Below are 23,421 nucleotides of genomic sequence, written 5' to 3' on the forward strand. Positions count from 1 at the left end.
TCACGAGCCGTGTATGTGTATGTATGCGCGTGTGTGTTTGTGTAAGCGCATGTGTGTGCGTGTTGTGTATGCAGTGCTGTGTGTGTACGCGCGTGTGCGTGTAGGCGTTCGTATGTGTGTGTACGCGCGTAATTGTAGGCTTTCGTGTGTGTGTGTGTTTGTGTAAGCGCATGCGTGTGGGTGCGTGTGTGTGTATGTATGCATGTGCGTGCGTGTAGGCGTTCGTGTGTGTGTGTGTACGCGCGTGTGCGTGCAGACGTTCGTATGTGTGAGTACGCGCGTGTGTGTAGGCGTTCGTGTGTGTGTGTATGTAGGCATGAGTGCGTGTATGTGTGTGTGTAGGAGTGCGTGTATGTGTGTGTGTAGGAGTGCGTGTATGTGCGTGTAGGAGTGCGTGTATGTGTGTGTGTAGGAGTGCGTGTATGTGTGTGTGTAGGAGCGCGTGTATGTGTGTGTGTAGGATATTGACGTGACCTGGAGACGGTTTTCGCCAGAGGAGCAGCATCGTGAGGCGGCCGGCCGACGATGGTGCTGCGGAGGGTGCTGGTGGGAAAATAAAATGATATCACATTAAAACAGTCAAATGAAAGCAATAAGCAATCGTGATTGCTCAAAAAAATTAACATGCACAACTTTTTCACAGAAACATACAACAAAACCCCAGTGTATTGCCAGTCATGCTGCAATAGAGTGTAGAATTAGTGGCTCTTCCCGGTGATAATTTGCTAAAAGGAAAAATTATTGCCTTGTCTAATTCGCGAAAAAGTACTCGAAAAATAGCCGACAGTGTGAAGTTTCTCCTTTAACAGTATCCAAATGGGTCAAAAAGTAATAATTGCTCTTAGATAAGTTTACTGGTTTTTAGGAATTAATTTTTTTTTTGTATAGAGTTTGAATAATTTTCAATGTGTTAGGATCTAGGAGAGGAAATCTCAATCGTATTAGTAGCCCGCGTGCTTTGAGCTGTATTCAGCACAAAAGTAGTAGTTGTGGCTAATTGTGAACTTTTTTTTTTTTTTTTTTGACTTCGTCAAAGATTTAACAAAACATTAATTTGCGTGTTAGATTAAGTTGAGTTTTTGTCTATTCTTAATTATAATTTAAATACTATTTTTCTATTTACTTTCTCGGTCATTGGCGTGCATTTCACATTAAAATAATTCTCGCAAGACAATGATAAAATTTCAAAATATTTTCTTCTCTTTTGAATAACATGGAAAAATATCGTCAAAGAAAGAAAGTGAAAAAAAATATTGTTATCAACTAATGGGTGCCTACTTTATTAAATGCATCTTTTTCAGAATCCAATATCTGGATATTCGGCTCCAACTTTGTGACACTGGAACTAATTCTACTTCCTGTTCTTATTCTTTGAACACACAACGGGCCACATGGACCAACGTCGCGGGCTGAATGCGGCCCGCGTCTTCACTGCGAATTGGTTTTCCCATTCCATGGCTGCTGTCTGCGAGTCCTAATAATGAACACAACAGCCCTGAACTAGATTTAACCGAACAATGTAGCAGGTGTCATGTCATTGAAGCCGAGAGTGCCTAAAAACTGGTGGATGAAGAAAATTTATCTCACCAGTGAGATGCCGTAAACATACAGCAGATAAATTTACTTTGCCTACCAGTTTATTCGCACTCTCAGCTTCAATAAGATGACTTCCGCATCGCACACGCTTAGTTCCGATTCCAGTCTGCGAAATATTTTGCGAGGACGAAATCGTAGCTTCTGGATAGTTCAACCCACCTGTCGGGTATGCTTGCTATAGACAATGCTCGTGTGCAAGTATATAGTGCGCGAAACAATATCAAATAAAGCTAAGTTTTGTTTGTAATGTTACAAAATCGGAGAAATGACAAGAAGTCAGATTTCCGTTCACCTTGGTTAAAATTAAAATGACTTTTTTTTTTTTTTTTTTTTTTTTTTATTACGGGTTGAACCATCTCGAATCTCGTTGCTAGAAACAGCATTGGGAAATTACTTTCCTAAATTGGTTTTAAGAGATGTTACATGTTTAACTAAAACCGCCGATTGTGTTATGTCTTTTTAATAATACCACGCATTATGATCTTTCGCATAAATTTGGATTTGAAACAAATTCTCTTTTTTTGATTACAAAAAAGACTCTAGAACAATTACTGTGTTTGTCCACTGGGTTAATTCAAATAACCAAATTTTTCCCAAATAAAGTTCGAGTATAAAGGGTTTGCTCATTAACGGGTATTTATATTCTCCTGTTTCTGCTTTATTTTTTAGATTGATACTTCGTTCATTTTATGTATTTAGAGCAAGTTTTCACGGAATAAATGGACCTTGCTTCGCTCGAGTCTCCAATCTATTTAATGCTGCGTCTTCCCACGTTGTGCGGTATATTTTTTATATTTTTGTGTGCGATGGCTCAAACTTCTGCCGATGTTCTGCAAAATTAAAAACGCGCAATTTCATTTTACAATTAAAGACTTTTTATTCATTCCAAAATAAACCAGTAACATAGGTGCAACATTTATCAAACATATTCACATCATGTTTCTAGGTATAAGGTTGAATATTTACATTTTTATGAGGCTTGAATGATTATATGAGCAATCCAAAAGTTTTATATTAGAAAAAGTCAAAAATTTCCATTACTTTTAATTTGTCATTATTCGGTTTACTAAAGAACGATCTATACGATGGACCAGCCAAACCTCATCCGTCTTTCTTAGGTTAATGCAGATAGACAAAAATCAGTAAATACTTTTACTTTTTTTTTTTTTCAAAAAAAAAAAAAAAAAAAAAAAACGACCGTAAATCGCTTTTTGCCGCAACATAATCGGCTAAAAAGTATCGGATTACGGAAGAAAAGAGAACTTCAAAAAAGCCTGAGTTGAGCTTTATAATCTCGATCTTTTCATTGTTCACCTTCCGTTACTTGATAAACCGTGACCTTGAAAGAAGCGTTTTCAATGTGGTGATGGTCCCTAAAACGTTTTTCGTTAATAACTCCTGTTCTACTGCACGGAATGCAGTGAAATTTCGTATCCTGGCTATATTTTGCGGTCTAAACATAATTATGTAACAAAAATTAGGGGTTCCTATTAGAAAATCAAGAGTTGGTGCTCATTTTGCTTTGTATATGGTCCCTTATCAAAATTTTACCTACGTAGTTTTAAAGAAGACTTTAAACTAAGTCGGATGACATCTTTCTTTCCTTTCTAGCATGAAAAATGGCCGAATAATTAAAAGTGTTTCGTTTTTTTTTTCTATGACTGTACAAGCAGGATGGCTTGGAACTTTTACTTTAAATGGCTGTCAATTTTACTTTCAACCTGTCTGAATTTTAAAAAATGTATTGCATAGAAGTATATTGGGGTATTTTAATGTGACTTTTAGATTTTATATTGATTCAAATAAATGACGTTAAAATTAAAATATGAAAAGTGTCCCAAATTACAACACTGTACACTTCTGATTTTTAATCTATACATTAGCTCTTGCTTTCATTCTTTCAAAAACATTTCTCTTTAACTTCATATCGTAAAAAATAATAATTAAAGAATAATAATAATGCCTTTTCCAAGTGATTTGACTGAAGAATCTTGATCTTACAAGTTCAAACAAAAATAGGCGAAAAGGAATTTATTGCAAAAAAGTAGAGAATCAAAACTTTCATTTATTCAAAAGATAAAACCTCAATAATTTTTATTTATTGAAAGTGTGTGAATACCTTGGAATAAACAAGACAATTTCTGTCACATTTGGGGTTGGAAACCTTAAATAAATTTCACCAATACAAATTAGGGTGTAGTAACCCTTAATCTTTAAACATTGTAATCTTTTGAGGAATGAATATTTAAAAAAAACTCAATTTTTAAAAATTCCACTCAAATTTCAACTAAGAGTAAGATTTTCTCACTCACCTTTTCCCTTCTAATTGGAACCCTGTAAACTAAAGCTAAAATAACACTGTATGTAAAAATTTTTTGAATAAGATACAAAAGAATTGCTCGTGCAAAAGGATTAAAAACATAAGCAAATTTGCAAACAGAATGTGTAAGGGAAGGGAGGGTTTTTCTTTTTTTAATTAACACGCTTTTATTAGCTCCACCTGTATGTATGTATCTTGTATCAGAATCTCACAACTCAAATTTTGCCCACTTTTTGCAATTTGATTCTTTTGAAATCTGACATGCAACCTCAGACCCGATGACAATGCAATATTCCATAATCAAATTAGTTATTAGTTTATTCGAATTTTAATCAAACGTTTTGCATAAATTCACTAATATAATGATGAAAAATGTTTGTAAAAATTAGAATACTGATAGAAGACCCTGATTAGATAAAATTGGTTCCAATAAAAATCCAGGCTATTAGATTAGGAATTTTATTAAGTTTTAAACTGATTTCATGCGAAAATGTATGTGAGCCTTTAATTGGGAATTCATTGTTGCAAAATGCTTTTATTGAAATGCGTCTCGAAGTTTTAAAGAAATAAATATAAATATGATTTTTACATTGATGATTGGTATGGATTAGTTAGATTATTAGGCAAATACTCGACAAGATATTTTTCCGATTAATTGAACATTATTAGAGCTTGACTGTTATACCTTAAGGAGTATAATGGTTCTTTTTGCAGTTCAAGAGATCCCCGTTTTGAATGTTGCCCGAGCCTTTTAGTCATTTATTGGGAAATTTCTTGAATGTAAAAATTCTTGAATTATGATAAAATCAAGTTTTTCATAAAGCAAGTAAAACTAAAAATAATAGTTTTAAAAACTAATTAGAAAAAAAAGAACACACACTATTATAGCAATATGAAAAAAAAAGTAGAATACTAATTATGGTAATGATTGAGCAAACAATTAACCAAAAAAGAGTGGGAGGGGGGGGGGAGGGATCATATCAGTCGTCTTAAATTTCTTCCATTTGTTGCCTTTTGCAAAAATATAAATAGACCGCACCCCACAGGTTTTTTACATTAAAGGTTATTATTTGGTCAGTTATTTTATCATATTTAACTTCTAAAGATTATTTTTTACTTTTTAGTTCACATTGCAACAAAAGCGTGTATTCTTTCAGATTTTTAAACTAATATTTTATTTTTTAAACAAAACGAGCCTGCTGACTTGTTTCAGATTTATGAAGGATATGTATGAAAAAGTCAGGCTTCAACTAGTTAGATTTCTACGACCTTGAAATGTTTGATTTCGTTGAAATGGGATAATCAGGAGTTTACAGAAAACTAAAAACATGTTACAGTTCTATTAGAGGGAAGTCATTTGGTATTCTGAACCAAATCTTACCATCAATTCAGATATGACACTAAATGACAGCACTTAGTACAGTAATCTGTTTATCAACTGGCCACTTTTATCATTATTTTTATTATCAGAAATTTGGCGATTTTTAAAAATTTCCCTACGTAGTTTGACACATAATGGCTGGAAGCCTCCCTCAAATCAAAAGTAATAACAGCAAACAACACAAACTATGTAATTACATTTTCAAATTTTTCAGTGTGATTATAAACTTTGTTGTGAATATCAGATTTCATGGTACTAAATCTTAATTTTGCATCCCACTATTCACTGAACATATTCATTGTCCGTTGAAAAGTAAGTTGAGAACATATTTCCAGCACTTGGGGTTTAGTGCCATCAGGAAGCAGAATAGGAATCGTTCTACTAATCTTCTTCACAACACTTTGAAAATAATTTATACAAATTTAGCTTTGCAAACACTCGAGAAAAATGAAAATCAACTAATTCATCAATTACTTTTGAATGCAATTTTGCATCAGAAAGTGAAACAGCAATGTATTTTTCATTGTGAACAATATTTTTGAAGCATTCTAGTTTTAGGCTTTTCACTTCCGATTGTATTTTCTGAACAAATTTTAGAGTGATAATTTCTGCAACAAATTCAACAGTTTCTTTTAGGGCTGGATTAAAAAAAAAATGTTTCTACTAATTGTTTTTGCACTTTTTGTTTGCTATTGAGAGTAGCAGTCGGTAACTTTGCAGTCGAAACGGGAGTTATTTTTTTTTTTACAGGGGGCTGTCGATGTTTTACACGATTCATGAAGGAACAGATCAAAACTCTAAATTCAACTAAATATGAACAGCAAAAATGAATAATTTGTTTGTCAATTAACTTCAAAGAATCCACTCTTATATATTCATTACACAAAGAAGTCACTCTATTATCTTCACTCTTCAATGAATACATTCTATTATCTCCACTGTTCAATAAATTCTCTCTATTATCTTCATTGTTCAAAGAATTCACTCTATTATCTTCACCACTTTTCTGTATAGTAAATGACTCAGTTTGATATGTTTCTTCATAACGTAAAATATCAAACAACCAACCAATTAGGAGCTTTAAAAACCAAAAGTTAAAAGGCTGCGGCATCAAAGTTTTCGATTTGTGTATAAGAGCAAGAACTTTGAGAGTTTCACGAATTTCTTCATGATCATTCGCATAAAGTTCTATCATACTTAGATATTCAACAACCCAAGGAACTGTCAGTATAAGTTTTTGTTGCTGCATGGAAGCGTTTAGAATGATAGGTACATTTAAAGGGAATGATACACATTTTCTTACAGATGTGTAGCACTCCGAATATAAAATAACAGTGTAAAAATAAAACATTTTATTTAAGCTTTTTAAATTGCTAAACACTGATAAAATGTTAAAATTGAAACTTGTAAAATCTAAAAGCGAGTCACAGCTTCACAATTTCATCGCAGCTGATAACTATCACATCTCGGCACAACTCTTGGAAATCGTTTTTCACCCGTGTTTAAACTTGGGTTTGTCTTATTTTCCCCGTCGCCAACTGGCGGCCGAATGGTAGCAGTTCGCTGGACTTGGCTTCTTCTCGCTGCGTCCGGCGGTTGGTCGCTGCACACTCCCCCCACAGTTCCATCGAATATACCGTATCTAGACGGTTGCCGAACTGTCCTTCCAAAGCGTGTAGTCACAACATTAGACGCAGATTGTTCGCCTCTATTCTTAACCACAGGTAAACAGTCTGTAGACAAAAAAGCTTGTTTCAGCCTGTCGATAGATATCGTCTGTTTCCTTGCTTTAATTTCCAGATCAAAAGTTTTCTCTTTTTTCGATATCACTCTATACGGTCCATCGTATGGTGCCTGCAGGGGTTTTCTTACTCCGTCGTGGCGAACAAAGGCGTGAGAACAGTCTTTTAGGTGTGGATGTACAAATAAGGACTTATGTCCGTGGCAACTCGTTGGGATAGGTCGCATGTTGTCAAAATGTGTCTTGAGTTCCTCCACCAGCTCCTTTGGGGTACCTTCAATACCCGTCTTTACGAAGAACTCTCCTGGCAGGCGGAGTGTTCTCCCATATACAAGCTCTGCTGTTGTTGCTCCCAAATCTTCCTTAAATGCAGCCCGGAATCCAAGAAGAACTGTGGGCAGTGCATTTGCCCACTCTTGAGTGTTATATGCCTTTAAAGAGGCCTTTAACGGTCTGTGAAATTCTTCCACTAAGCCATTTGCTTGTGGGTGGTATGGAGAGGATCGAATTCTCTTAACACCCAGAAAGCAAGAGAGAGCGTGAAACAGTGCACTTTCAAACTGTCTACCCTGTCGGTAGTTATACGAGCAGGGCATCCGAAACGAGCAATCCAGTTAACAAAAAAACACCTTGCTACCGTCTATGCCGATATGTCAGGTATCGGCACAGCCTCTGGCCAACGTGTGCACCTATCTATCATAGTTAAACAATAATAGTTTCCCTGCGATGGGGCTAGAGGACCTACGAGGTCGAGATGCACATGTTCAAATCTCTGTGACTGGTCCGAAAATTTCCCTATTGGTGCTTTTGTATGTTGGGTTATCTTTGATCTCTGGCAAGGAATGCAAAATTCTAGCCCATTTAACGCAATCTTTTCGAATAGAAGGCCGTACAAATCTTGATCTTATTAATTTTGATGTACTGCGGATACCCAAATGTGATAAATTGTGCAAGGCGGAAAAAACTATCTCGCGGAACTGCTGGGGTACAAACGGCCGAGGCGTACCGGTTGCTATATCGCAAAAAAGAGGTATTTCACATTCTGGTATGGTAATTCCCTTTAATTTTAATACTCCCGATTTTTCTATCAACAGTTTTAGCTCTGGATCTCTTTGTTGTGCTTGAGCGAGTTCTGTGTAATTAATGGGGTTCGGCATGACTATAGCGTCTATCCGAGAAAGTGCATCTGCAACAATATTATCAGGTCCCCTTATATGTCGTATATCTGTGGTGAACTGGGATATAAAATCTAACTGCCTCGCCTGTCTTGGGCTACATTTATCCGAACTTTGCTGGAAAGCAAACGTTAACGGCTTATGATCAGTAAACAAGGAAACCTTTCTCGCCTCGACCATATGCCGAAAATGTTTTATGTTAGCATAAGCTGCCAACAGTTCCCTATCATAGGCGCTTGATTTTCTTTCTGCTGGTGACAGCTTCCTAGAGAAAAAAAGCAAGCGGTTTTAAGTGCTTGTTTACTATTTGCGATAATGATCCCCCAATTGCGAAATTCGATGCGTCGACTTGTAATATCAACTCTGCATCCGGCTTTGGGTGTGCCAAAAGAACCGCATCTGCAATCAATTTTTTGCAACGTTGAAACTGTTCATTTGCTTTATCTGACCAATCGAGCTTAGTCTTATCGTTTTTCTTGGCCCCTCTTAAATACGCCGTTAAATACACCTGATGTCGGGCTATTTGTGGCAAGAATCTACGAAAAACATTCAGGAATCCCAAAAATCTTTGCAGTTCCTTAACATTTCTTGGCTGTGGGTACTTTAAAATAGGCTCGACCTTATCCGGCAGGGGCCTTGTGCCACTACTCGTAATTAAGTGTCCTAAGAAAGAAATCCCTGCGACCCCGAATATACATTTTGACACATTTATAGTTAGCCCATAATCGTTTAGTCTTTCCAAAACCGCTCTTACATGAGTTTTGTGTTTTTCCTCACTATTACTAAATATCAAAATATCATCCAAATAAACATAACAAAAATCAAGGTTACCGAGAATACTGTTCATAAATCTCTGGAATGTTTGAGCAGCTCCACACAAACCAAAATTTAAAAAAGGAAACTCGAAAAGTCCGAACGGAGTGCAAATAGCAGTTTTTTGTATGTGCTCAGGGTGCACAGGTATATGAAAATAAGCTCGCACTATATCAAGCTTCGAAAAAATAGTACTACCGTAAAGTGAGTTAGAAAAGTCTTGTATGTGCAGTATGGGATATCGATCTGGTATAGTTTGAGCATTTAACCTCCTATAGTCTCCAACTGGTCGAATACCCCCTAAAGCCTTTGAAACAACATGAAGGGGTGATGACCAAGGAGATTTTGATGGCCGGCAGATGCCTTGATTAACCATAAGCTGAAACTCCTTTTTCACTGCCTCATGTAATTCTGGATTGAGTCTCCTAGGTTTGCTATGTATTGGCGGACCGGTACTTTCAATATAATGTACCGTATCATGTTTAACCAACTTTGTCCCGGGGGCCAATTTCGTGAGTTCTGGAAATTCTGCTAGGATACGGTGATACATTGAATCGTTTGAAATAAGTTTTACTGAAAAATAGTTAGCTGATTTGTAAATTATACCTGCTTGCGTATAGTGACTGGTATTATCAATGAGTTTGCGTCGTTTGAGGTCTATTAAAAGATCAAAATGTCTCAAAAAATCGGCCCCTATAATAGGAACAGGAACGTTAGCAATTAAAAATTTCCAAGTGAAAACTCTCTTCAGCCCCAAATCTAGGTTAATTGTTTTAGATCCGTAAGTGTAAATTTTTGAATTATTAGCAGCTACTAATTGGAGGGGATCAGGTTTGCGGATTTTCCAATTATTTGGAGGGGGCAAGCAGGATACATCGCTACCAGAATCAATAAGAAACCTATAATTGTACTTTCTATCATAGACATGCAAACGAGGCGACTGAGCGGCTGACGTCGAAATACTTCGATCGGCAGCCACTACTGCAAGTTTCCCTGCCTGCAACCAGCATAAGAACAGGGGGGTTGGCATTTTCGTGCCCTATTTCCAAATCGCGCGTGGTAAAAACAATAATTCTCATCGCTATTATAATTCTCCCGTGACCGAACACGCCGCCTGTAAGGAACTCCTTCAGCAGAAGGGTCTCGTTTCCCCCCATTAGTCAGTCTTACCATCTGTTTTCTCAAAGCCGTGACCTCATATCGTAGCTTACAAAAATCCTCCTCCGCGGTGACACTCTGTACTACACAAGTGGCTGCAGTCGATTGCCCGACACCAAAAATACCACTGTCCGATGAGGCAGCACGCACCTCTGCAATCCTATCTGCCCTTTCAGCCAACTTGTCCAACGTCTCTGAGCTAATTGCTAAAATAGCATGCATTTCCGACGGTAGTTTTTGAAGCCACAAGTTTTTTATAAAATTATCAATAACATTTGCATCCCCCAATTCTCGCATCTTTCGCAGCAAATAAGATGGTTTGTTATCTCCTAATTGCAGGCCTGAGACCAATTGACGAATCTGTTCCCCCTCGGACTCGGAATATTCCGCTATTAACCGAGATTTTAATGCACCGTATTTATCTGCTGCCGGCGGTGCGAACAAAATATCTGATACGACTGTTAAAGTTTCTGGATCAATAGCCGCAACAATGTAGTTATATTTAGTTGTGTCATTCGTGATTTTCGCGAGTTCAAAATTACTTTCGACCTGAATAAACCACAACTTAATTCCAGTTTTCCATATTGGTGGAATCTTCACTGCTAAATGTGATATTTGCGTCGTCACGCCGACACTATTGTTGTCTTCAACACTCATGTTAACCAATTTGTGCGACCGAACTCTATCTTAACTAAATACAATTGAAAAAGGTTTTGGGGCCTGAGGAATATCCTACAACAACACAAAACAAACAGCATCAGAACTTAAAACAACATTTGCTAAACTCCTGCATTTCCTCTAATTGTACCAAACAGGTTGACCAATCACAGAGAATCGAACAAAAAAGAATCTCAACCGCATACGTACCTCTTTAAGAAAAATTCCAAATTTATATCATATTTCTCAATTAGCTTCTGTCCGAGTCACCAGTTTGTAGCACTCCGAATATAAAATAACAGTGTAAAAATAAAACATTTTATTTAAACTTTCTAAATTGCTAAACACTGATAAAAGGTTAAAATTGAAACTTGTAAAATCTAAAAGCGAGTCCCAGCTTCACAATTTCATCGCAGCTGATAACTATCACATCTCGGCCAGGGGGCCTATTACGAGCTCTTCGGCTTCGACTTCGGGAAGCTCAATATCTCACCTTTCTCATTCCGATCGAAGTCGTTTGGCGTATTACGAACTCCGAGTGAGAAGCCATCTCACAGGGAGAAAGACTAGCCGATCGGGAAGAAAGTATGACGTTGCTTCGTAGGCGTGGTTTCAAATGCACCAATCAGGAATTTCTAAAAAAGTTTCTTTTGCTCAATTTGGCAATATACAACTTTATTTATTTCTTTCGTAACACGTTGAAACCGCGTGGCAATTATTAACCATGGAGTCTGCAAAAGCGAAACGTGCAACAATGAGAAATTTTTCAACAATTGTCTCATTCATGGAAGAGAATCCTTCGTTAAACAAAGGAGCCAGAACGCAAAACTTCACGGTCAATGACAAAGAACGGCTCTGGAACATCCTCACGGATAAACTTAATGCTGATGGTGGAGGATACAAATCCAAAGAAATGTGGCAGAAGGTAAGAATAAATTGTATTTCATTTTGTATTCTGTATCATATAGTGGATTAAACAATAATTGATTTGTAATTGTACAAAATTCAACACTATATTTTGGCAGTAAAAAGTTCACACGAGTCCGTGTACCTAATGAATAACATCGAAAAACCTGCATGCGATTTATGACACAACTTGGTTCCCTCTTCCTTTTAAAGAATGATAATTTTAATAGGTTACAGTGATATATTGCGTACTAATTTTGAACAAGTTACATAGGCAAGCAAATTTTCCAAATAAATTAAAATCACGAAATCAAGCAAATACATTGTATTATTTTAATCAAATTCAATCTTGATTTACTAATATTGTCAATTTTGTTGAACATGAGCACTCAAACCTACTAAATGCATCATTTATGCAGCGCAAAATAATCATGTCAGCTATGCTCATTTTTATTTGATAAAATATTACTCCCAATTGTCAGATCACATCTGTAAGAGTCTACTGTAAATCCATTAAAAACGTTTTTAGCATTCATTTTATGCAGTCAAACATCTATAGATTAATCTTATTTTGACCGAGTGTTCAGCCAAGTGATAGTTAATCGAACTGTATGCTTAATGGGATTATGTATTTTGAATTTTATGATTGTTGATTAGTGATTGCCGATTTGCTATTTACCAATGAAAGTCAATTCAGATTTAGAATTTGAATATTGGTTATAAGCTTTTTTTTCTACAAAAATGTACAATTGATTTAACTGTCTGTCACAAAACGTCATGATAAACCTTGTGTATATCACAAATAGAGACATACCGAGTTGAATGTGCTGAGATGAACTATTCTAATGAATTTTGAATTCATAGTGGTATAGACCTCCATGCCCAAATAAACGTTATTCAGAACAAAATTCCAGCTGAAATTTAATTATCCATTGTTTAAAAGATTTTATTTCTGTCAATTTTATACATAAGTTATTTTTCAAATCAAAAATAAACAAATAAAAGGTAGGAAAAATCAAGTTGGAGTAAAAACAAATTATATATTTAATATCTATACTTCTATAGTCTGCCAAATGTAAATAATTTTTAAAAACAAATGAAACAACGTTAAATGCACAAAATTGGAGCACTGTAGACAAGTGTTACTGCATTACAAGGAACATCTTTTTCAGTGCATAAGATGTTAGCTAATGAATGTAAAAAAAATCCTACTTTTGTCAAATCTCTTTAAATCCATAAGCTCACATTTTGTGAATTGAAAAAAGCATTCCTTCTAATGCAGAAACATGTGTCTGCAGTGCTCCTGCACATTTGTGCTTTTACCATTGTTTTATTTTTTAAGAAAAGGTATTTTAATGCTTCAATTTTGCTATGGCAAAAATCCATTTAGTAATATAAAACTTTCACAGTTTTGGTGCTTACCTTTTTTGCCCCATTTTTAAATAAATAAAATTCATTAATTTTGGAGCATTAAAATATAAGCTTTATTCCATTAAAACATAACAAACTTCATTATTCTCAAAATTTGAATTTGAATTGTAAATGATTGTAGTATATTATATGGTTGGACGTTTTTATTAGTAGTAAAATCTGCTTTGAACAGTGGTTGGAAGTAGCTCGCTACTAGTAGCGACACTACTGTAGTAGCTACATTTTTTAGTAGTTTCTAGTGTAGCGCACTACTTTTAAAAAAAAGTAGAGTAGCGAGTAGTTCGCTACAAAAAAAAGTAGTTTGTAGCGATTTCTGGAAACTACTTTTGAATAAAGTTTCAAAAAAAAAAAAAAAAACGCATTTTTAAACGAATCTGACTAGTGCAATCGCAAGTAAAACTCGCACCTATCAGATTCGTAAGACTGAAAAATACGAACTGACCTCCGACATATTATTTTGACGCCATTCGTTGTATCTGTTTGACGCCATTAGTTTGCTTGGAATAGAAACTTTCACATTTTCCCAATATTCGCCTTGAATGGAGCATGGCTTAGAAAGAAAGAAACGAATTTTTTCCGTTTCATGAAAACTTTGCCCGTTAAGCAAAAAGCTTTCGGTATCATTGCCATTTGCACATGCAGTCGAACCTCAACTTACGCGAGGGATGCAGGGGTGCGTTTCAAACTTTAGATAAACAGCTCGCTTATGTGAAATTATATTTCACCAACTTCATGTTTGGAAAGAAAAAAAAAAATAATGAGCGGCGATTTGTACGTTAACAATCTGATGTTTCGACAAGTACGGTGCGGGAAATTTTGACTTTCAGTAATGCTAAAGGGAAATTCCATTCACGAAACTAATATTTAGTACCCAAGAAACAAGGTGCTATAAGCCCTGCGCTTCCGCTCTGAAAATTTTCGTGTTGCGGGTGAGGAATTCGCGTCAGCTGCAACATGCGTTTCTGGAGTAAAACTCGCTATATAGACACTTCGCATTAGTCGAATTGCGTTGTAGCCAGAGACCACTGTTGTTTAAAATTGCACATTGAAGTAAAGTAAGTATTTTTAGTTATGTTTCATGTTTCGGATAATTAGTAGCACCGTTTGGGGTATTTTTCCTTTTTTTTTTTCTTTTTCACTGATCGAGTATTGATATATTAACATATTAAAAGTCAATGAGATGGTGTCCAGGTCCGGAACCCTAGCTTGAAGTTTAAAAGCAATTAATTCCTACGAAATATAAGTTCCTTAAAAATTAACTCATATAATGAAAATTAAAGTTTCTCTTTTGTTTAAAAGATGCTTTTCATCATCTAAATCACTTTCATGTATATGTATTGTCTATGTAAAATTTAAATCAAATTATGACTGGATTTATCTCAATTTCAAGTAGCCGAGTTACACTTCTTGAATGAAGTGCTACTTACTGTCAGGAAAGGATTAAAAATTTGAAGGTTAATATCCTTCCACTTCTTAATCCTTTCTTGCAGGGAATATTCGTGCAAATGGTAAAAAATGTTTGGATTGACGAATCGTTTCAGTAAAGGAAAGAAAGAATAAAAAATTTATTGCAATATTCCATGTTCAAATGAGCCAATATATAATCTGAACATTTTTTAAATTTTTTCATTCAATCCTCAAATGGTGGGTATGTGCATGTTATTTATTCATTTATTTTTTAAAAAGAAGCGACTACATTTCAAAAGTAGTTTGTAGTTGCTACATTTTGAAAAAAGTAGTTGTAGTTAACTACATTTGTGTCAATGTACTTGTAGTTCGCTACAAAAGAAATGTAGTTTTTCCAACCACTGGCTTTGAACAATATTCAATTTTTTACAACTACTCGGTATTGGCCGAGTACCGAGTGGTTACCAAGTACTCTGTACATCTGTAATCACAACATGTAGTTTGTAATTCATTATTTGCCAAAACATTTAGTTTTCGACATTCATTGAAATACATATTGAATATAAGTATTGTCAATTTTCATTCTTTTTAGTGTTGGTCTGACCACAAGTCAGAGGTGAAAGCAAAACATCTTTTGCGGAAGAAGAGCCGTGGGAAAACTGGTGGTGGACAGGGAAGCATTAAGGAGGCCACAGACCATGAGCTACGTGTGCAAGCCTTAATTGGCAAGGATGCGATAAACGGGCTGCCAGTTCAGGAGAGCATGCCTGCAGCAGAAGTGGTAAGTGATTATGTTTTCTAGATAGTATAGACGAAAACGCAAACAGTGTTTGCAGACAGTTTTCAAAGTTTGCAGTAAATTTTGGAGAATTTTTAAACAGATTTCCATATTTTACATTTTTTTAGCCAGTGGCAAAAGGTTGGTTGCTACAAGTAAATTATATTGAAAACAGAGCTAATATGTTCGAAAAACATATGCTGTTTACATAGTGCTACTCTATTGTTTTCAACTCTACCTTTATGCTTTCAGTTACATTTTAAAACTCAAGCGATGTACAGCAGTTTTTGCAGATATTTTCTGATAAATTTATGAGTTTACCGACGGTTTTAAATTGTATCTAGGTCTGAGTGATTTTCCGCATACTGTCAAGTAAAAGGAATGCTTTATTGAAATTTTGCAGATTGCTTGATGTAAATTAACTTGATAAAATAATGTTAATAAAACATACAAATTGTTTTCAAAAGAACACTAGTAATTGCCTTTTGCTTACACAAAACTCAAATTTCAATGTTTGAATTGTAAAATTAGGTTTGGTTTTGCCATTGAAATAAATATCCTTTTACTTTTCTTTGTTTCTCAAAAGTTTCAATGCAATTTATGATATTGTGTACTCTTCCATATGTTTTGATTAGCAAATTACAATACTGATTATTGTATGACTTTTAATACAGTGAACTCTAGGGTGGTACAGTAACCGCGAATAAGGGAATTGGCGGATAATCCTTAAACTAGGTAAACACCAGGCTAGTGTATCATATAGCTTATAAGTATTAATAACCTTCACATACATTTCTGCTGCAATGTTTTCAGAATAAATTAAGAAAGAACAATTATTGACTTAAATATATTAAGTAATAGTTTTCTCCTACGAACGAGCGAGAAAAACATTTTTATTCCATCAAAACGTTCCCATTCCCACTATTCTATAGTTTCTTTTACCTTTGTCGTTATAAAAAAAAAAAAAATTAGTGCAGTCGATAGTTCAATTAAATAACACAAAGAATATTCCCGAAAGACGTTGAACAAGCAACCCACTGTTATGGAATTTTTCAAAGAATAACGTTCTTGTCAAAAAAACAAAGATTTCACAACTCAAGTTGCAAGATACTTATTATAATTTTCCTATCTACTTGTAATATACAGTCAAATCTCGAAAACTCGGAAGTCTATAACTCGAATATTCCTTTATCCCAAACTTTTCATGGTGTCCCAAACTCTTGAGAATGTTGTGGAAACGTCCCATAACTCGAAGGTTTTATCCAGTCCTTTGGGAATTCGCTTTATCTAGAGTTGACTGTATACACTAATTATTAAATTATTTTGTAGTTAACTTAGTTTATTTCAAAAACTTTTTGCCAATAACAATTACTTTACAATTACTACATTTATATATCTTAAGCTTAAACTTTGTTCTGTTTAAAGGTTCATAAAACCGGTGGACCAGCAGTAATTTCAAATGCCATCTAGAAATAGGAAATCTTTATGTATCTGAAATCTGTATTAATAATGCCATTTCAGAACTTTTTTAGCCTATTAAGCTTTAACTTGTTGAGGAAAAATTATTGATGTAATTCACTTCCTTCTTTATAGAGATAAAAATAAGTGCTTGAATTTTAAATGTCCCTGTAAAATCGTATCAAAGCTACAAATAAACAATATCAATTTCTTTATGCATCATTTTGTGCAAGAAACTTTGCATCAACTTCATTTCACTTTTCGAAAAGCAAGGGCATCTATGCATGGTTTGTTCCTGCATTTTTTTTCTTCACTTATTTAGTTTTTTTACTAATTGTTTTTCTGTTTGTTTTTTTTTTCATTTACAGATTCCAAGTGCCCCTGAAAATTCACAACTGGGGGACGTTTTGGCTATTATAAACTATGAGGCTAACCCGTCAGAGGTAAGCTATATTAATGCCAGCCCAGTTACAACACCTTGTGCACCCATAAGAGAGCTGCATCATAACGGAGCAACACCTCGTCCAGCAATGGCAAGCAACAGCGCAAAAGAGTGCGAGGCTTGGTTGTGCCTGCGCCAACAGCCAAGCAATTGCTGGATTCCCAGGGCAATTTTAGCTCAAAAACTATCGACTATCAATCTGCAAGATTGGCCCTGGAAGAAACAAAGGTTGAGCTAAAGAAAAAAAATATTGAACTTATCGAGCAACAAAACTACATTATGCAACAGCAGTTGGAAACCCAACGCAACATACTTCTTGCGTTGGGAACATTGTCATAATGTTACCAATAAATTTTTTATTATTGTTTTCAAAAGTTTGTCATTAATTCTTGGCTCACTTACAGGAAATTTACATTAATGCTAATTTTTGTCTCCCAATATTTCAGTGTGTAAAAAATTGATAAGCTTTGGTACAAATCATACTGCATCCAACAACAGATTTATGTGTATTGTGTACTTTAAAATATTCTGAAACTTGTATGGGATTATATCAGCCTTTAGAATAAATTCTGAAACATAGTAAGAGTGTAAGACGGTTCAAAATAATGCAGGTACTGTTTGACCATGGATTGTGTGTAATTTGGCCACTAGTCAAGTTAAGACGATTCCATCTAAACAAATAGCAAGGAAGATAGAAAAATAGTGATGGGATTTTGAGGCACGCGTTTCATAATTTCACTAGTGGCTTATTTGTCGTCTTCATAGAGGTGAAAAGGAGCGGAGACAAAACGAGTTTCTATAGAAACAAGGAAAATAAAATTGTTTTATTTCGTATGGAAATTTAAAAGCAAAATTGTGATCTCAAAATTATGTTGTAAACAAGATAAATCAATTAATTTTTAAGTGAGAATATATATTGAATAAAGTTTTGATTGATTTCAAAAATAATTGCAATGTATATTAAAGTAACCTCATTAATAGAAAATTGTTTATTTGCAACAGTAATTTTACACTTTTAGGAATACAGTCCTTTAATTGGGACCATTTAAAAGATTTAATACAGCCGGGGGAATGTTATATATTGGCTTCGCTACAGTGGGGTACAACTTTATATACATATTATCCTTGTATTTATAGTTACAATTTAGTATGTTATTTAATGTTGACAGAATTTGCTAAAAGTGATGTTTTAAATAACTTGTTAAATGTAATCATGAAGTGTAAATAATTTTAGGTACAAACATATTCAGTATTAAACTTTAAGTCTGATGTCTGCAAACCAGTACATATTCATGTCGACTGGTCCGAACAAACAGTAGGGTTTTTCTCAGATTCAGGATAATATTGAGTACTCATTACTTTAAAGACAAGATTTTTTCTTAGGTAAAATGAGATAATTTGTTGTAATTAGGGATGTAGCAAAGACTTTATTTTCGTGAATTATGAATATTCGTCTGAATATTGGGCCAAAGCCTAAATATTTGGTAAAATCTTTCTATATTTGGTGTTTGTTTCATGTCAATCTAAAAAAAAAAAAAAACACTTCATAAAAGATGATGCAATTTGAGTAAACATCCTTAATTCAGGAATTGAGTAAATGTCTTTAATCGAAATAATCTAAAATGGAGTTTTTAAGACTACAATTTCAAAAAATTTCAGGACCCCCTATTTTAGACTCAATGTCAATCTTTCCATTAAGTTTATATTGCTAATACTTTAATGACTCCCAGAAGCCAGAAAGCTAAGTCCACTCTCTCTCTCTCTCTTCGTATTGATAGATGCATTTGAAAAAAAAAAAAAAAAAAGGAAATATTCAATCAAATTCTGGTCATTATAAAAATACTTAAAAATGGACAATTACAATCACAATTTCTCCCCAAAATAAGGTTTAGCTAATACTGTATCAATTTGTTCACCATTGAATCGCAGAAGTGTTCCTATTTGTTAAATTTTGTTAAAATATATTTAGTCGTGAAGCATAATTTCCTCATATTTAAGTGATATCCCAATTGTTACGTAAAATTTAATATCTATAAGAGCTATAGGCCACTACATTTCCTAATGCCAGGGTCTTCAAGAGTTAAAATTATAAAAACATTTCTCTATAACTTCAAAGCAGTGATTTCACGACTGTAAGAATTATTGCAAAACGGTTATTTCAATGGTGAAAAAGCTCATGCCCTTTAGCATTTATGACTTCGTTTGAATTATTCAATTTGTTTGTATTGAGGAAAGTTTTAGAAAAATGCTTTACTCTATCAAAACATCTTCAATCCGCTACCCTTAATTTTCGGACTATTCAAGCCGCAGTTCAATCCACAATTGAAACTGAAAATAGATTTTACATAGGTGTATATTTTAATCAATCGTGAAACTTTTCAAAAAAGTTCTTAATACGAGCTAATTTTAGTACGATAGTCCCAAAAAAGAGCAAAGACTCCTCAAAAATTTTAATTACCCGGTTTGAGCCACAACGTCTCCCTCCTCACGATAACCTCTGCGAATGAATCACTCGCAAAGTTAACCACTCAAAAGGTTTGTTCAATTTCTCAGGGTCACACTTGAGGGGTTAGGGACGTAGGAGGAAGGTGTCCCCCCCCCCCCCCATTTTTAGCTAAACTGTTCCCACTTTTTAGTTTCAATATATTATTAATGTAAACAACCCTCAAGCTCAAACCTGTTTGTGTTGCCCAATCACATATCCATATTATCATTATCCCCCACTTTTTAAATTGTTTTTAATCTAAATAACTGTGAAGTGCAAAACAATATGGAAAGCATTTCTCTACCTGTTATTTCAAGATTTCATCAGCGGAATACACAAGCCATGTCCCCCCTCCCTTTTAACCCGCTCATATGATATAATTCCTTAATAATTTTCGTTAGAAAATATATCGTTCGATTATAAAGAGATCTCTCGATAATCGAAAGTTCGACACCAAGCATTCGTATATAGCGATACCATAAATAAAGTCTTTTTCCGCACGTTGAGTGCTGCCATCTAGTGATACGTTAACAAGTTAACTTTTGCATTGTTTCAGTTGACTGCGAAAATAACGAAAAATTATTGACGGAAATTTTGCTGTAACTGTTTTTTGAACACGAAAATTGAGGAACAAAGCTTTTTCTTTTTTTTTTCAGAGAAGGAAGGAGGAATTTCGTTTAAAATACAATTTGCTATCTGTACAAGTTATCCAAATATCACTAAAAAATATGACATAAAATACATTTATAAAGATTATTTTTCGAACCCGAAAGAGGTGTAAGAGATGAAATAAAGCTTTCGATCCAAATTGTGTTGTGTTCAGCGGGGGGGGGATTAACGATATTGAAAAGTGATAAAAATGGAAAATAAAAATGAATGCAAAATTTTCACCAACCCCCTTTTTTTTTGCCTTTTTATTAATTTTTATATTTAACAATTATAGAAATAGATCGTACGCGAAGAAAACATCTTATACATTAAATGAAAATAATCATATTTTAGATTGTTCATAAGCTAGAATAAAAATAAGGACTCGGCTATGAAAAATATCAAACGTTGTAAATGATCAACAAAAATCCATAACACAATAAGAATTTATTTCTTGATGATTCAAACATTTCTTACTACACTACTCAAAAATTGACATTAGTAACATCCCCCCCCCCCTTTTTTAGGAAAAGACGGTGGAAATATAAATGAATAAATCAGTTTTACTAAAAAACATAACTTTTAGTAATGTTATGCTTTTATTATGAAAATAAAAAGTTTGACACTTTTCCTGCAAGCGAAAATGAATAAAGTAATAAATATAAAGAGATATAAATTTGCAAAAGCTTGTACGGATGTATTTCGGGGTTACAAGGAACCCCATGTGAGCTTGCGGATTTTAAAACTCTACATCAGTCGATTGTCTCAGCTCACATCTTTTCTGCAATGAAATAATAAAAAAAGTATTCCCCTTGAGTTCAAAAAGCGTGTCAGCGAGTTTTTGCAAATTAATTCTTGAAAAAAAAAATTTAAAAAAAAAGAAACAAACAAATTTTTACATGTACACTTTAGTCCTTATTTTCCACTTAACTATAAGTGAGCTGAAAGTGAATGAAAATGTCTCAGTATCAAAATAAATAATAAAAACAATAACGCATTGAAAAGAAGAAAAATACCTGAAATGTAACTAAACAAATAAATTTTGCTAAAAAACATAACTTTTAGTAATGTGTCATGAAAAATAAAAAGTTTGAAAATCAGCCTTGAAGCAAAAACGAAAACAAATGAATAAATAAATACAAAATGACAAAACATTGCTAAGCTCGTTGGCACGTGTTTCGGGGTTACAAGGAACTCCTTTTTCCTTTCAAAACAGATGTGAGCTTGAGGATTTAAAAACTTCGCCCCAGTCGATTGTCTGTACATAAACAAGCTAACATCTTTTCTGCATTGAAAAAACAGCTCCCTATGACTCCAAAACACGTGTCAGCGTGATTTTGCAACTTTATACTTGGGGAAAAAACTTGGTACTTTTAAGTATTTATTTTACATTAAAATATTAGTGAGCTCAAAAAGAACTAAGGAGTGCCACAGTATCGAAAATAAGTAAGAGAAATAATAAACACTGAAAAGAAAAAATGCCTGAAATAAAATTAAACAAATAAGTTTTGCTAAAAAGCATTACTTTCAGATATGCAAATATCATAACGAAGCAAAGTTTGAAAATTTTCAGAAAAGAAAAGCAATTAAGCAAAGTAAAAAAAAAAAAAATAATAAATAAAAAAAAATCTACTAAAGCTCTCGGACACGTGTTTCGGAGTTACGAGGAATATTCCCGCTAAAGTGAAGTTCAGCAGAAATGCACTGTGCTGATTGGTCAAAGGGCAATGCGCGCCACGAAATCACAAGGGGGAAAAAATAGCGCAGATAAAACTAATATTACAAAGAAAATGAAAACATTGTAGGTGATTATTCATTTAAAAACAAAAATAGAAGAGAAAACAACGATTTTCAACAATAAACTTCAGGGAAAGGGGGTGGGTTTGGGATACATCGAAGGGAAAAAATATTTGCATTGAATGATCTCTTCAGGAATTTTTCAATGATTATGTAAGGTGATTGAAGAAAATGATTTAAATGAAAAGGGAACCCTTGAAACATGCGAAAAGAAAATTGTGTTTTTGGTTTTCGAATGATGCACAGAAAAGGGAACGGGGAGGGGGAATCAGGCAAAAGGAACTTCAGCTAAACTTACAAAAGAAGGGGGGAGGGGGATCGCTTTTTGGCCACGAGTCTAAATTCATGGCCTCATATCTATTTTGCAAGGAAAAAGCCATTCCTTGTAACCCCGAAACACGTGCCCGAGAGTTTTAGTAGATTTATGCTTTTTCTCTTACTTTGCTTAATTATTTTTACTTTGCAGAAAATTTTGAAACTTTGCTTCGTTATAATATTTACATGTCTAAAAGTAATACTTATTAGCAAAACTTATTTGTTAAACTTATTTGTTTAGCAAATTTGTTTAAACAAATTTGCTATTTTATATTTAATTCATCCATTTTCTGTTTTGATTTCAGGAAAAATATCAAACTTTTTATTTTCTATGATATTTTCATTACTAAAAGTTATGCTTTTTAGTAAAACTTATTTGTTCATTTAAATTTTTGCCGTATTTTCCTTATAGGGTTATTAATATTAATTTTTGGATCACTGTAGTGAGAAAATTTTGAATTATCATGAAATTAATTATTGCTGTGCTATTGATTTTTCTTTTCTTTTCTTTCTTTCTTTTTTTTTTTTTTTTTGATCATTTTACAACGTTTGATAATTTTCATACCTGTGTCATTGTTTTAATTTTAGTCCACGAACAATCTAAAATATAATTGTTTTCAATTTAACGATTTGTTTCAAAAATTTCTAATTGTAAAAGAGAAGTGAAAAGGCAAAAAAAAAAAAAAAAAAAAAAAAATCCTTTATTTTCATTTTACATTTCTTTTCAATCTCGTTAATCCCCCCTCCCGTCTCCGCTGAAAACAAAATAACTTGGATCGCAAGCTTTATTTTATCTATTACATCTTTTTAGGGCTCTTCAAATGATCTATACAACTGCATTAAATGTCATATTTTTTACATTACTTTTGTAATGACTTATAAAAATCTCTAACGAACTTGTGCAGTTAGCAAA

General features: G+C 34.0%; 1 protein-coding gene across 1 annotated transcript; it reads left to right on the forward strand.

Moving 5' to 3' along the window:
* The first annotated feature begins 11,625 nt into the window (after positions 1-11,625).
* Positions 11,626-22,929, forward strand: LOC129229772 (uncharacterized). The gene is made up of 4 exons (XM_054864145.1): positions 11,626-11,766; positions 15,178-15,366; positions 17,190-17,264; positions 22,921-22,929. Exons 1-4 carry the CDS (start codon positions 11,626-11,628, stop codon positions 22,927-22,929), a joined length of 414 nt encoding a protein of 137 aa, XP_054720120.1.
* The last annotated feature ends 492 nt before the right edge of the window (positions 22,930-23,421 follow it).

The sequence above is a fragment of the Uloborus diversus genome, chromosome 9 (assembly GCF_026930045.1).
Source record: "Uloborus diversus isolate 005 chromosome 9, Udiv.v.3.1, whole genome shotgun sequence".
Lineage (NCBI taxonomy): Eukaryota > Metazoa > Arthropoda > Arachnida > Araneae > Uloboridae > Uloborus > Uloborus diversus.